This window comes from Sebastes umbrosus, chromosome 17 (assembly GCF_015220745.1).
Source record: "Sebastes umbrosus isolate fSebUmb1 chromosome 17, fSebUmb1.pri, whole genome shotgun sequence".
Taxonomy (NCBI): domain Eukaryota; kingdom Metazoa; phylum Chordata; class Actinopteri; order Perciformes; family Sebastidae; genus Sebastes; species Sebastes umbrosus.
Genome location: NC_051285.1, coordinates 22,082,416 through 22,098,041, shown reverse-complemented (window position 1 = coordinate 22,098,041; position 15,626 = coordinate 22,082,416). Strand labels below are relative to the sequence as shown.

The window sequence follows — 15,626 nt, the reverse complement described above, 5'->3', positions numbered from 1 at the left end:
GAGGAGAGAAGTGGAGATGGATTATGTCGATGGTTTAATAATAAAAAGAGCTACGAGGGCAGATGCAGAGAGAGAGAGAGGAAGGGCGTGAGGCGGCGAAAAGAGAGAAGCGGTTAAATGGGCTGAGATGGGGATACAGACAGAGAGGTAATGAGTGAGAAACAAATAAAGTAATGGACGTGATTAGAGCCTGTGTGGCGGAGTTCTAATGGGCAGCCTGGATTCCAGGTTGCATCCCACAGGCCGAGTATGATTCAGTTATTTCCTGTACCGCCCAACAGTTGAAGCCCCAATCTGGAAATGTTTTGAAAGCAGCATTTGTGAGTGTACAGATTTAGAAAAAGCGTGACTTTTTGATGGCATTTAGGTAGGGCTGACCCGAATGCTTCGAAGCTTCGACCGCCATGGTATGTAATCAACCCTCAAATTATTCAAGTATTCAAATGCTTCGTTATTTTTAAGTATGTGATAATAATGTATAAATCCCCCAAATAACCCATGAAATAAGGAATAATTCCACAACATTATTCATATTCAACATTAATTGTTATTAGTTATTCTCAGACGGATATCGCTGTTTTGTTGTGTGTGGAGGTGTACAGTAGTGCGGCAGCGGCGCTGTCCCGGGTACTGAAACGGTGGAAATGGAGACAGACAGACAGAAGAACATGTCAGCCTTCTGAGCCACTTCGCGAAGCTTCGAATACCTTCGATTATTACTCACCGAAGCTTCGAAGCCTAAAAAAATGGTATTCTGGGCAGCCCTACATTTAGGTCGCATCATAACTGAAAACAGAGGCCTGTACTACGAAGCAGGATTTGGGGTTAGCGAGGTAACTTCAGGCTTAACCCTGGGTTTTCCGTCACCTACAACGGTGGTTCACTTCTTACCGGGGTAGCTCGCCATGGTAACTGATGCTGAACACCTAACCTGCTCCAGAGCAGGTTATGTTCGAGATAAGAGATCAACACGTATAAAGGCACCGCCTACTGACCAATCAGAGCTCGGTGCGCGGATCGTATGATAATATTACACAAATATGAAGAAGTTTAAGTTATAATCCAGGCTAAAAGCAACACAGTTTAAACTCTCAGATGCAGGAAGGACAGCTGGCTTAATGCTGTGGGTGTTTACCGCTTTTAATTATGTTTTTATATTTATTTGCTCCCCAAGTCTGTTTCACACCGCTGGGGTCGGGGACGCAGCTGAAAGAAGGTCAAATTGTCATACAATTTTACCTCCAAGGGGTTAATGAAGTAATTTCTTCTATTATATTGTCTAAGCATCATATTAATTTAACACGAACACACAAAGTAATTATAGTCAGATCTACCCGTGCTCTAGATGGGGCAGAGATATTATAAGTCTGTTAATTTACACATTCACACATCAGCAATTTTTTCTTTTGCCAGCTGTCCTTCCTGCATTTGGCAGCTTCAACTGTGTTAATTTTAGCCTGGATTATGGGTTTAACTTCTTCGTATTTGTCTAACATTATAGTTCGGTCTTGGATTGTAAAATGTGCCGCTCTGCTCACAGTACTTGTCCATGTTTGCGATTGGTCATATGCTGCAAACACCGCCCCTTTATGTGAACGTACTAATAGCCAGATTTAGAAACCCTGGGTTGACTTACTGAGTTGATAACCACCGTCACAGGACCGTTTAGCGTGATCGCGGTTGTTAGTGTTAGTTAAGCCAGATAACGAGAAGATACCCTGGGTATCTTGAACTCACTTTTGTAGTACTGGCCTCAGGTGCATCAATTTGTAAACAGAAGAAATAAAGTTTTAAAATCCATGAAAAACTCATGCTTTAAATGTCAAATAGCTCATCCTTGTACTTCCAGCGCTGTCAATACATTTCACACCGAAACAAAAGTCCCCAAAATCAGAACACAGAGACAGCTGTCGGGCCGTGGCGCTCAACACAGGGTGCCAAATTCCACTTCCAGATTGGGCCTTTAAAGCTGCAATTTGTAAGTTTCAAGAAATCACCGCTTTATGACAGACAGCTTGTCGGGGCATATGCCGCCTCGCTCGAAGCTGCTCGCTACTGTATTATGTTTTCGCTAAATGAATGAAAGCGAATATATGCATTCTATGACAAACATAGTTTGTACACTGACACAACAACACATGCGCAAAACAAGCGAGCTACACATAAGATGTCCTGCTGATTGTGATTAGCTTGATACCTCTTTTAGAGAGTTACAGGCTTAAAGCTGCGTTTTGGTGGCTCACTTATAAGCACGAGATATTGAAGGAGCTTTAACGGGGCAAAGCAGTATGTACCTATGATGACGGGCTTTTGGCGAAGGAGCTTTTTTAATCAACTCCCCCTTGATTTATGAGTACATTTTAGAGGTATTTCACTGCTTAAAATCTTACAAACTGCAGCTTTATTTGAGGGCTTAATGAGAAAAGACAAAGATATAGTGAAGAAGAATAGAGGGTGGTGAGAGTATGGAGCAGTTTGTGTGGTGCGTCTCTGTGAGCCCAGAGTGGGGTAGCAGAGGTTGTGCCTGGTCCTATACACGGGTGGTGGAGTGTTGGTGTGGCAGGGCATTGTTGCTGTGGCTGGGGATGGGTGTAGTGGAGGGCGCTGGGACAGGAGGGTACGTGTTGAACGGGTGGAGGGGCTGCATGCTGCTGATGGTGCTGGGGATCATGGTGATGGTGTTGGCTGTCATCAGCGGCACGTCCTCCGGCGCCCGCCGCAGGGCCAGCGTGTAGTCGGGCGGGCACACTGGAGGCCGCAGGGGTTCCAGGTCGCCTAGGACGCCGCGGGACGGGAGGGGCGTGCCGTGTTCCAGCTCCACTCTCTGCTGCTTCATCTGCAGCGACATCAGCTCCTCCTCCTGGCTCAGCGCCAGGTCATTGTGCGGCGGGGCCCCTACCACTCCCATGCCGACGCCCATGCCCATCGTCGTGACGCGTTGCGGGGACAGCCGGCGGTGGCGCCTCTGCATGAGTTCGTGGCGCTTGTCCCGTTTGTAGTAAAGCGCGGCAAAGGCGAGCACGTTCAGGAAAAGAAGCGAGGCGCCCACGGCTACTGTCACGCTCAGCTCGGTGGAGTAGTCCCTCGTCTCGTCGGGGAAGGGGGTATTGCGGGGTCTCTCCGAACCGTCGGGCTCAGGGTCAGGCGGATAGGTGGAGATGACGGGGTGTCGCGTGGAACGGGTGCCAGTTGGCCAGCGGGTGGTGCCTCCGGGCGGCAGTCGAGTTGTGATGGAGCTAATGATTTCCTTCTGGAGGCTGTGGAGATGCGGCACCAGCTCCAGCCAGAAGGCCACCTTGTTGGCCCGGTAGTTGTCTCTGACACGAGGCTTCAGGCCGATATGCAAGTACTGCTTGTCTTTGGAGCTGAACTTGGTCCAGATGACCTCTTCAAAGCGGTTGGGCTTGGTGTGGATAAACGTGGTGTCCTGAGGAACTGGTAGGTTAGGATCCCTGGAGGAGAGAAAAATATATTTTTATATGTTAAGAATTATGAATCACTACTAAGTTTTTAACACAGTATTACCTGTGTTGCAAATACAACAGTTCATTAAAGATGCAAGCAGCGATGAACGGGCCCTCGCCACTTGTGCACGTCGAGGGTACTAGCAGGATGCTAAATATTTTCGCAATGTTCACAGGTTTTGATGTGTGCGCCAAGTTCCGTGAGTTTTTCAGTATACATCAAAAATGCATTCGAAGGCTAAAAGTAATTAGGGGACGTTATAGAGCAGACGTGCTAAAGTTTCATGAGCTTTTGTGCATCTTAAAGTCATGTGTTCGTAAAATGAAAATGAACGCATGAAATCCAACATTGCTGACTTCCTGTGGGGCAAAAAAAAAAAAAAAAGTAATGTATTTTTAAAGATGAGAGCAATGATGCCGCCAAATTTTGTGAACATCGATGGACATGGATCCCGCTGACAACGCCAAAACCCAATCATTGCAGAATTTTGCCAGTTCTAAAGCGTGGCCAATTTTTGTGAGGTTTTCGAGCATCCCGAGCCCCTAAAAAATGCGATTGTGAAGGATAATAATAATCATAATAATAATAATAATAATCTTTACAAAAATAATAGGTTTCCTTGCACACCGTTGGGCCCCTGGCACCTCTGTGTGTGTGTGATGATTCAACCCACAACATGTTCAAAAGTTCAACAGATTTTTCTCATCGAAGAGAATATCTCTACATTAAAACTAAGCATTAATAATATACTATATTCACCTATAGCAGACTAACAATGTGCTCACAATTGGGCACTAGTGGGACTTTACTAGTAGGCTAGAGGGATAGTGGACTTTCAGAAAGTTAAATCACCAATGTGTTACATATGTACATATGTAAATACTGTACACTATGTGTATTACTTGATATTTTAACAAGATAAATGCACTTAATATCAGAGAGGGATTATGACATTTGGCATTATACTAACCCTGTCTTGGCAAAGTTGGTCCAGTATGTCATGACTACAGCACTGAGCATTACATCATTCTTGGAGAAGTTACAGGGAAACAGGTCAGTGGCTCCCACCATGGGAATCCCAAACACATAGGGGATCTCATCTCCGTGGGCCGCGTCGGCCCACTCTGGCCTGGCCTCGGTCTGACAGTGGTGGTGGAAGGTATAGAAATAGACGGGTGACTGGAACTCGGCGTGCAGTTTGGCGGTGGCGACGGCCGGTGCCACCCACTGGTGATCCGTGAACAGAGCCAGGAGGGTCTTCCTGCGCATGTCACTGTTGTCCCTGTCGGCCCAGTCTGTGTACATGAACTTTATGGTTTCCCTCAGGATGTCCTTACCTTGAAAGAAAAAAGGAACGTGAGTATGTACGCAGCGCGTGGGTTTTCTTAAAGATTTTTCGGCTAAAATCTATAACTTGTCATCTCCACAGGGGTGTGTTGTTAGATTTTCTCTCGACTTTCTGTGTCAGTGCTGCTGTTCAGTCTCACTGCTTGGACTGTGCCGATAAAGTCAAACCAGAGCCATTGCACAGGAAGTAAACACAATTTACTGTGAATATACTGTACATACACAACTGTACCTAAAAAAGATCAACTCTACAGCAAAGGAACCTGCCGCGTTACTTTATTCACTGACCTCCATTTATTTTTGACAAAGCAGTACTTTATAACTGTGATCTCAATGCAAATATATAGTTAATCAAATTTTAAAAGCTTTTCTGTGTTGCATTTGAATCACAGAATTTCCCCTCAGATTCTTTAAAGGTGCAATGTGTAATACCTGACCACATGCTCCAAACAAACAGGGGGCAGCATTTCACCTCTACTACTGGGCCCACACAATCGAAATTTACGGTCGGTCCACTGCACTAAATCCAAAGCGGCATAAGTAACTTCCTGCATGCCTTTCCCGTCCGCCAAGAGAGCGGGTGCAGCTCCGGGAGACGGACCAATAGTCAGCGGCTGCAGCAACTCGTATCCAGCCAGTGTAAACCCCAGCGCCGGGGGTCACAGTGGGCTAGTGCGATTGGGTCTAACCCATGGATGTATTAAGAGAAGTGGATACAGCATTGGAGGCAGGGCCCCATTCATTCCTATGAAAGTTGCTCAGCGGCGCATAATGCCAAAATGGCTCGACTTCCGACTGGAAAAGTACCCGGATCTTCCGGCGATCTTCCGCATCCATTGGGCCCATGGAGCAGGCGCAGTAGCGTCAGCTCGGTCACATGGCTTGGTCACGGAGTCACAACGTCACGCTGTCGTCACAGCTTGCTAACTCCGCCTTCCAGCTCTCGCTCCAGCCGTCGTCTGGGTCTCATTCACATGAACGGAGGTAGGGAAATGACTCTGGATTCAGCTATTAGTGCATTTTACAATTTTTAGGACCTATTGAGCGCTATTCAAATGTTCATACTGGGAAGTTGATTCACCTCAAAAAAAATTATCCGACGAGTTACAGATGTCTCTTTCCCAATGTAAGTCTATGGGAAAAAGACGGACACGGAAGTTGTAGTTGTAGTACCACCATTTGGCCACTATGAAAATTGGGGACAACGACCGGCGCTCTTCCTGGGGGCTTGGTCTAACCTATGTAACGGCAGCAACATAAATGTCTACTTCTTTGTCTTCTCATGTTGGCCTGAGGGCAGACAGGACACTACAGTGACTCACTATCGCTTCTCGAGGTACAAGATGGTATTACAAGACAGGACGGGCCGGTGCTAGCAGGTTAGCATGCTAATTTCAGTAGATATCTCTACAACACAACATCAACGTGTTTGACATAATGTCAACACTGTAACCTCTTCACCTTCATTTTTTTGAATGTTCTAAATCAAAACTCTGGGCAGATCTTACACATTGCACCTTTAATGTGTGGGTCTGAAGCTCAGCGCAAGACTTCAACCAGATCTGCTCAGAATGTCTGGATGGAAAGGAACTAAATAAAGAAGAGGAAACATCTCAATGCTACTGTAGCAGGAAAAACTTTGTAACAATTATACCACATTACCATGCACAGCTGGCAGCAAACATGCTAGCAGATTAGCCCATTAGGTGGACTGCTGGTTTGGCTACCACTGTCAGTCACGTGACCCTCACCTTGCAGTTGTACAAAGTACAAATTTGATGTACCATTTTACGCTAATTTATATTTCTACTTATCTACAATTCAAGGGGACGTTTCATACATATGATGAGCTTATAAAATACAATGCATTGATATACAGTAGATTAAACTACCAAACAGTATAAATAATTATATCTGGCTCCACTGTGACCAACTAAAACACTAAAATACTACTTTAATGCCTCAGTAATAATAGTAATAATCCACTCAGGATGCATTTTCTTTTCTTTTCTTTCTTTTGATACATTAAGTACATTTCGCTAATGATACTTGTGTCCTTTTACGTAGGATTTTAACTACAACTTTTACTTTTACTTCAGTAAAGGATCTGGGAGCTTCTGACTTTGCTCTGCCATCTTTGTTGTATACATTGAACATAATACTTCTCAGTGGTGTAGAGGCCAACAACATGTGGAAAGTTAAAGATTTGAGCTTTTGGTTTGAACGAGCTTTAAACTAATTAATAATTTGAAGGTAAAGAAGGGTAGGGTCTGACCATCAGGGTATCCATATAGATTGTCCACAAAGTTGGAGATGGTATAGTCAAACGAGGCCGCTGATATTCCGTCTTCTCCTTCACTGTCATCCACGAACTTCAGGCCCTCTCCCTGGTTGACGCCAAGCAGTATGTCGTAGTTCAGGAACTCGCCCTGGTGTCAAAACAAACACACAGCATGACATGACAGCACAGAATGCAGTAGCAATGCTAGGGCAGTAGTTACCAGAGGTGTGGACTCGAGTCACATGACTTGGACTTGAGTCAGACTCGACTTGACAAAATTAAAAAAATACTTGCAACTCGACCAATGACTCGTTACTTCACTTGGACTGGAGCCTTTGATACCTTCCCCCCGAGCCCAAAGATTAAAAAGTATGTTATTTAAAAATTGTCCGACGAATCGATTATTTTCTCTTCATTTCCTGAATCAACCAGCTTTAACGCTATTCATTCCCAACAAGTCGACACTTAATTCCCCCGATTTTTTTTGGGATGATTAAGTTCAGCTGCCCTTGTTTTAATAAATAAATAAAAATTTTAAAAGCATTCACAATTTTTGTAAATTGAATATATTATTACTCTGTTGTTAAAATGGCGTTACATTTGGTGTAGAGCTCATTATGACTTGTTTAGGACTCAAAACTCAAAGTTTAGGACTTGAGTGCTGAGACTTGAGACTTACTTTTGACTTTGCAAAACAATGACTTGGTCCCACCTCTGGTACACACCCACCAAATGCAAAGAAAATTATCAAGAGAAACAATGCGACCATTTACTGGATGACGTCCAGAGACGTCGGCTCTGACCTGCTGCATGAGGATCTCAGGGTCATCGGGCACCACGTCACCGTCCACCACGGGCCCGAAGGCGATGTGGTAGCGCGCGGGCTGGATGTCTTGGTCCACCAGCTCCCGGAAACTCTTCCTCCTCAGGCAGTCCACCAGCTCGGCCATGTCCCCCAGAGTGCATCCGACCTTCCTCGCCAGAATCTTGGTGTACATCATCGGCCGGTAGTTGACCGCCCAGCTGGAGATGGCTGAGCCACTCTGCGCGATGGCCCTCTGGAACAGGCCTGCGCAAAGCGGCACCACATACAGCAGATATAGCTTCAACAGAAAATATATACAATCACTTATTCTCTCTCGGTTCAGCTTTCTTTCCCTCTGACACACTTTTGCTAGCAACTGATGGGGCCTTCAAGGCCTTCCAGCGTGAGTGCTTTCAATAATGCATATGTTGGAGGAGGAGCAATTGTATGAGTATTACATAGGAAGCAAGATGAAGTAGATATTCTGCTGCTTTTCATCGCCGCAGAAAATCTTTACGAACATTAGGGCAGGAGAATAAAGTGCTTCCATTACATACGACGAGAGACCGCAGCAAGAAAGATGGTGGCAACTCTGCACACAGCAGCGGGCTTGATGGCCGCGTCGGATGAAGCGCGAAAGAGAGAGAAAGAAAACTGCTCGCACTGTTGCACCGCTGCACTGTTATGTAAAGTGGCTTGCTGTCCCTCTGTTTTATCTGCAGATTCTGTCATTAATAATTAAGCCCCCCCATATTCTGCATGTGCCCCACCCCCGCTCCTCTCCCTGTGAAATCAATTAAGAAGCCTCTCAGCTGCAGCTTCAGCTCTACCCCTCATCTCAGCTCTCCTCTGCACACACACGCACACATGCACACGCACACACACAGTACCTTTAAAAACCCACCAACTTTTTCTGCACTTTGTGGTGTTACAGCCAGGCTTCAAAATGGAGTAGAAGAGGCAAATCTATGCATAACAACCCATAATGATAACATGGATATTCCAAAATAATCCAACATTAACCAAAAAAAAAAGCTCCAAACCTTCCACATTCTTAAGGGAATTTTGTAGTAACACAACAAATAGGCAAATAAAGATGCCATACATGTCAATAGTATAAGATATGTTTTAAATACAACACCATCCACCAACACCCACAGTATAATTTGAACACTAGTCTGCCTGTGGGAGTATTTGTCTTTGTCTGTGGACAGCCAACATTAGCTGGCCACTTGACAGCAACTAACAACTTGGCCGATACTACCCAATTAATGAAATGCTTTTCCATGTCCTCCTGAATGTTTTCGGACTCAAGATAGACAAAAAGATATGTGTGTTCCCATGCACACACAACGAGAAATCAGAGACTACGTACAGATTTCTTTTTTTAATTTGATCTGTTCAAGGTCAGTTTTGTCAGCGTGAAGGTTAGCAGTTTAGTAATAACATAATCTGAATTCTTGGTATAAAGTGCCATTCATCTTCTGAGCTCTACTCACATCAGAGGATTAGTGATCAAACATCTGGTGGCTATTTTAGAGATCTGCTATTTAAAAACAAACAAAAGAAAGTACAGTACTGTCCTTAATAAGTAGCATACTGCAGTGGTGCCTTGAGGACAGGGGCAAGGGTGCCGGGGGGGAGACTTATTTATATATTTTTTTACTGTACATTTTCAATAACATTTCATCACGTAACATAACGAGGCAACACTTACATGAACTGTATTTTAATATTATGCTTTCAAACGTATCAAAACCCTGTATAACATGCAGTTATGATGCCGCTGGTTGGGCAATCTCACAGTTGCCGGTTGTAACGCACTACGTTCTCCAGTACTCGCGGTTTCCAAACGCACGCCGGTCATGAATAAAATCACACTGTATGGTTAAAACTACTTTAACCCTTTAACCGTACATTCCCCTATCCACCAAGTAAGACAGCTGTCCCACACCTGAATCACTTATCTTCTGTGAAAAAAATGTGAAATGGTGCTGAAAAAGTTCAAGAGACATCCGAGACAAAACAATCATTAAAATCATTAGCCGGCAAAGATACGGTATTGAATACTGCAAGAGACGTAAATGAAAAACAGAATCTGTGAGGGTTTTTTTTTACATTGAAAACCTAAAATGTGAGCAAATTTGACCGTAGAACAGAATGAAAGAAATTAATTTAACCAACTTGCATACTGTTTATTCATTGTTTAATTTAAGTTCAATATTCATCAGCAAATCTGTACATCAACGTGGCCTAAAACAGCTGATTGAGGCCTATATACATTTTCATTCTACCGATTTCTGTCTTTTTTTTAACCTTTATTTAACAAAGAACGACTGGGGTGGGGGATGCCATGGTTTAAAAAAAGTTGATACATTCTTTGCTTTTGTATTTATATATATATATAATTTATATATATATAAAAAAGAAAAAATCTGAGGAAAAGGAATATTCAATAGGGATGTGCGCAGTTAGTTGACTAGTTGATTAAATGTTGCTACCCTCGCTAGTCAGCACCAGAAATACCAAACTTATTATTTTAGTAATGTACACATTTAAATTACATATTGACATATGCTGTCTCAGCTGTTGCTGAGGCAGCGGCGGCTCTCCTCTCTGATCTGAACTCATCAGCCGCTCCTGACTCACTTCCACCCTGCCGTGTTCTCCCGGCCCCCCCGCCTGCCACCACCTCCTCTTTCTGAATTAGAGGCTGGGTTCAGCTGTCAGTCTTCTCTCCTGATCAACTGCATTGGCCAGTAGTTGGGTTGTATCAAATGTCATTTTTTTACATACAAACTCCTTAAATCAAATTTTGCATCAGTGGCGTCTGCCTACAAAGAGTGGTACAGGAATGACGTATATTTGTAGGCCAACCAGGAAATTTGTATCAGCCTGGTTCCTTCGATAAAAAGCCAATTGGATTTTTTCATTGTTTATTTGATTATTGCAGAAAGTAAGCCTTGTGGCAAACAAACATTTATGATACTTACATGTTTTGTTCAGCAAGATAATTTCCACAAACGAACACCATTTTTATGATTTTTGAAGCGTAAATGCAATCACCACAAGTAAAAAGCTAACGTTAGGCTATAAAACGAACTACACCGCGGTCGCGTGTCTTCCAGTCACCTCCACGAAGCTAAAGGCAGACTAGTGTTTGCTGTTTGGCATGATGACGTCTTGTAGTCTCATTTAGCCACTTGTTAGCAACCGCCTTCTTTAAGACGTGTAAAAGTTTCCAAATTCACGATTGGGATATTTATTGACATTATTTTATACCCTAGATATTAAAATCTCTTAAGCTTGTGTTAACCACAGACCTTATTTCAGGTATCTAACCAAAAACTCTTTCAAAAAAACGATTGACTTCCAGACGAGGGAACCGGAAGTGCTCAAATGCTAACTCATTTCGGGGTTCCTGCATTCCTGCAGCACTCTATTAGTGAACTGAAGACTCTGTATTTTAGCTTTTAGAAGCCCACATTGCAACATTACTGAACAAAAGGGTCACTTTAAACTGCCCAGCTATTAAAGGTATGGAATTGTTTTAATATACAGCTGGCAAAGACCACACATCCTTTTGGTCCAGTCCTCAGTGAGACACGTTGTTAACGTGTCTGCATAGAATCACCAAGGTAGTCAAGTCAACAAGTTCAGCAGTTCAAAATATCAAATTCACTAATGAAACTCAATAACGTGCTGCTGTGTGTATACAATAATAAATAAGGGAAGTGCTCCTGATGTTCTTCATCGGAAATCCAAGTAAAAAAAAGCCCTGTCCAGACGGGATTAGTTTTATTGGAGAAGGACAATTTTGTCCGTGCAGTTCAGTGATCGTGTCCCTTGTGGAATGACATTATTTGGGATTATTACAGGGCTTGTGTCCCAAGGTGAGTAATACTTTTTAATGCAAAAAACAACTGTTTTCATCCATCTGTCAACAATGTCAAGACTTAAAATCATTGTTTTCTTTCAAATTACTCAATATTTGCAGTTTTGCATGTTTATTGAAACTATATGTACATTGCTGTAAATAGTGGATGACTCATTTCTGAATATTGCGTCCCTTCACTTGGGGGAATAATATTGTCATATATTTTTGATCTGGTTTATGCTGTTCATTGAAATTACTAACATGCTCTATGGAGAAATACACTACCCACACTGTCCTGAAATGTTAATCCCCTTTGAGCAGGGTATATGACTGCTAATGTGACAATGACAGTGAAAGAGCCTCACCCTCGGAGTGGTGGGAGAGGATGAGGAGGTTCACGCAGGCGGCACCGGCTCCCGAGCCAAAGATGGTGATTCTCTCTGGGTCTCCTCCAAAGTGGCCAATGTTTTCATTGAGCCAGCGCAGGGCCTGGATCTGGTCCAACAAGCCATAGTTCCCCTTAGCAGACTGGTCCCCTGTGCTCAGAAACCCTGCAGGGTAAATTAGAACAAACACAGAGAAAAAAGACTGATTATGTGCAGGAAGAGGAGCGGGGCAGAAATTCAGGAGCACACGATAACATAATCCTGTGTGTTTATTGGCTTTTTAAAAAGAAAATATCCCACGTAAACAGAAGATGGCATCCTGTCATTGTCAGGAACTTCTCAGCCTCCAACTCGTTGCAAGTCTGAGGAGATTTTCACACGGAAAGCTTGCCAAATTACTCATTTTTTAATATCCACGCTGGAAATACAACACAGTTAAGAGAAGAGGAGGAGAGCAACAGAAGGCATGTTTCACCTACTTCCAGGACACACATTTTGCACAGTAGGTGCACACCCACAACAAGATAAAATAAACTGAACAAAATGTCACACACACAGGCACACTGACAATTCTTTGTTCTTGTGATTTTGAATTGAAAACAATCTAGAATGATTTCAGCAAACTGCGTACTCCTCAGATTAGTGGCTGTTGAGGCGGAGGATGTGATGAAAAAGAGAAAAAAAAGCATCTGCACCCACCTTCAAGGTGGCCTACTCATCTCAGTTTCACATAACATTGCTGCTTAGTTGTAAATATTACGAGATGTTTTTTTTTTTTTTTAATTTTTTCTGCCACTTCTCGTGCATGAACAGAATTTCCCAACAGTGCCCATAACTGATACCATAACTTCTACTTTTCCTCAGTTAAACTTGCAATCACTACACACATTATTTGGCAGAAGAATACGCCACATTAGGGTCATTGTAGGTAGACTATAAGAAGTGGACGCAATCACCGTGATGTGACCCATTGGTTTGTGGACTACAATTTTGAAGACCCGAGTTGGCATTTTGGCCGTCGCCTTCTTGGATTTTGGCCGTCGTTATCTAGGTTTTTTGCAACCAGAAGTGACACAAGAGGGTTAGCTAAGTACAAAAAGGCTATAATTAACTTTCATGAACTGAAAACACATGGACAACTAACAGACCGGACAACGCCGTGGTAACGACCTGTCAATCACAAGGTAGCCACGCCCTAAAGCATACCCTGCTTTTGTTCTTTTAAAAAACTCAGTTCTTACATTTCTTAATATCTATATCTCCTATATTCTATTATCCAGCACTATATCACTTTCTGCACTATATTCACATTTGTAATAGTCCCGTATCTCAGTTGTTACCCTGCACTATATTCATTTTTAACAGTTTCTTCATCTCCTGTTATTTTTTATATCTGGTATATTTTTTTTATACTCTGTATTACTTACCTGTCTCTTTTTACTAATACGTGTACTACTTACTTGGGCCTTTTTACTAACATGTTTTGCACTATGGAACTGTGATGCTGGAAACTTGAACTTCCCTCGGGATCAATAAAGTTACTATCAATCTATCTATCTATCTATCTATCTATCTATCTATTTGACTCTAAATGGGATCATAATTTACTGAACATCATGCTGTATTGAAGAAGACTTGAAACTAGTGATTGAGACCATAAACTCATGTTTACAATGTTCACTGAGGTAATAAATCAAGTAAGAAGTAGGCTCATTTTCTCATAGACTTCTATACAATCAGACTTCTTTCTGCAACCAGAGGAGTCGCCCCCTGCTGGCTATTAGAAAGAATGCAAATTTAATGCACAAAAAAATCCTTTCTTGGTAATATCCAATATTTACAATACAAATCCAATTTCTGGTACTATTTATGGCTGGAATTTCTCCTGCAACAGCCATTAAATGTGTTTGCACTAATGAGTTATTTGTCTAAACAGTAGTCTGTATCGTCAGTGGCGGAGTCCCCCATTGCCACAATGGATTTGAATGGCGTTCAAATGGCAATCCCAGACATCCACTGACTTGTTTGCCATTTAGTCGCTTTATACAGCGAGACAAAGGGAAGGCCAACACCATTCACGTACGGCTCTATACAGTGCAAACATGCTAGATGTCACCTAAAGGAGCATATTTGTTGAATAAGAAATGTTTAGTTTTGCAGGAATATGTACAGTACAATCTAGTATACACAATACATACCACTATACACAAGGTCCTGGTGTCATTGTCAGTGTGTCCTAATAAACTCCGTTAGTTATGATGTGTCTCTCTATGGCATAAGCCCACATTTTTTAGTGTTTTCGGTGAATACTGTTAAGGGATTCTTATTCAGCAAGTTTCCTCGTGTGGGAATTGAAAGAAGACACAAGTGACTGAACTACTGTAAGCAGTGTGTTGTAAAGGGCAGTCGGAGCGAGTGGGACAGCCATAAAGTACAGTATAGGGAGAACACAGAGACAGATGGTAAAAGAGGACAGTCAGCACAAGTGTGTCGAACAGCAAATTAAGTTTTATTGTTGATGATTATAATGTAAGTGATGATGATGATGGTGGTGGTGGTAGCAGCGGTGATGATGATGGTGGTGATGATAACCTGCTAAATTGACCTATCTGCGACAATTAGCGTGACACACATACGTCTCACTCCACACTGTGCTTACACTACTGTTAACAACACTTTAAGCTTAAAGTGTTTTCAGTGGGTTCACCTGGATTAATTATGATTCATATTACAGAGTATTGTTACATTTGGACAATATTTAGAAATAACGATATGTAGCGGTTGCTCGTGATTTTGGTGCCTGGTGTCTCATTAAGGTTATTTTGGATTGGTTCGTCCCTGTCAACAGTTGTAGCTGAGTACATTTTGTAAAATATTTTAGCCTATAATCATATTTTATACTGTATATATGTATAATATTACATGCAAAACACAATGAGGGAAAAAAAGACACTTGTTGGCTGCTAAAAATAAATAGAAGAAAAAAAAAAAAAAAGACAACTGCAAGTAACGTTATTGCTTTGTGCTTTGCAACAGCGCCAGCATCCTACAGTATGGACAGCATTTGCCTGACCTTTGCAGAAGAGACTACGCTTGAGCACGTTTGCATGAACAGCAATAATTAAATCTTAAGTAGATTAAGGTAAATCTCTATCAAAAATGTTCACGTGTCCGTGCCTTTATCTGGATGTCCACCTGGGGATGAAAACACCTCGAACAAAATGTTTTCATGCTGGTCCACAGATGCAGTGACCTGGATGTTCTACTTACAAAGCAAAAAACATAGAGGCTAAGGGCTGCCATGTTGGCTCTACATTCTGTTACATTATCTCAGAATCACAACTAAATTCTCGGTAGCACTTTCTATCTTTCCAAACTGGTAACTTACTGACATTTTTTTGCAAGGATCTTAGTGTATTTTAATTCCCATAGTAAATAATTATCCATTATTTATAATGCTTTATA

The 15,626-nt window shown here is 42.4% G+C and overlaps 1 protein-coding gene across 1 annotated transcript in view; it reads right to left on the bottom strand.

Annotated features, from left to right (window-relative positions):
* Nucleotides 1-1,096: 1,096 nt before the first annotated feature.
* nlgn2b (neuroligin 2b) overlaps nucleotides 1,097-15,626 on the bottom strand; it is an 81,675-nt gene continuing 67,145 nt past the window's right edge. The window contains exons 5-9 of the mRNA XM_037748634.1: nucleotides 12,141-12,326; nucleotides 7,897-8,162; nucleotides 7,088-7,241; nucleotides 4,436-4,802; nucleotides 1,097-3,452 (exon numbers count right to left, since the gene is read on the bottom strand). Of these exons, the coding sequence (XP_037604562.1) occupies nucleotides 2,531-3,452; nucleotides 4,436-4,802; nucleotides 7,088-7,241; nucleotides 7,897-8,162; nucleotides 12,141-12,326 (1,895 nt within the window). The 3' untranslated portion in view covers nucleotides 1,097-2,530. The remainder of the gene's footprint in view (nucleotides 3,453-4,435; nucleotides 4,803-7,087; nucleotides 7,242-7,896; nucleotides 8,163-12,140; nucleotides 12,327-15,626) is intronic.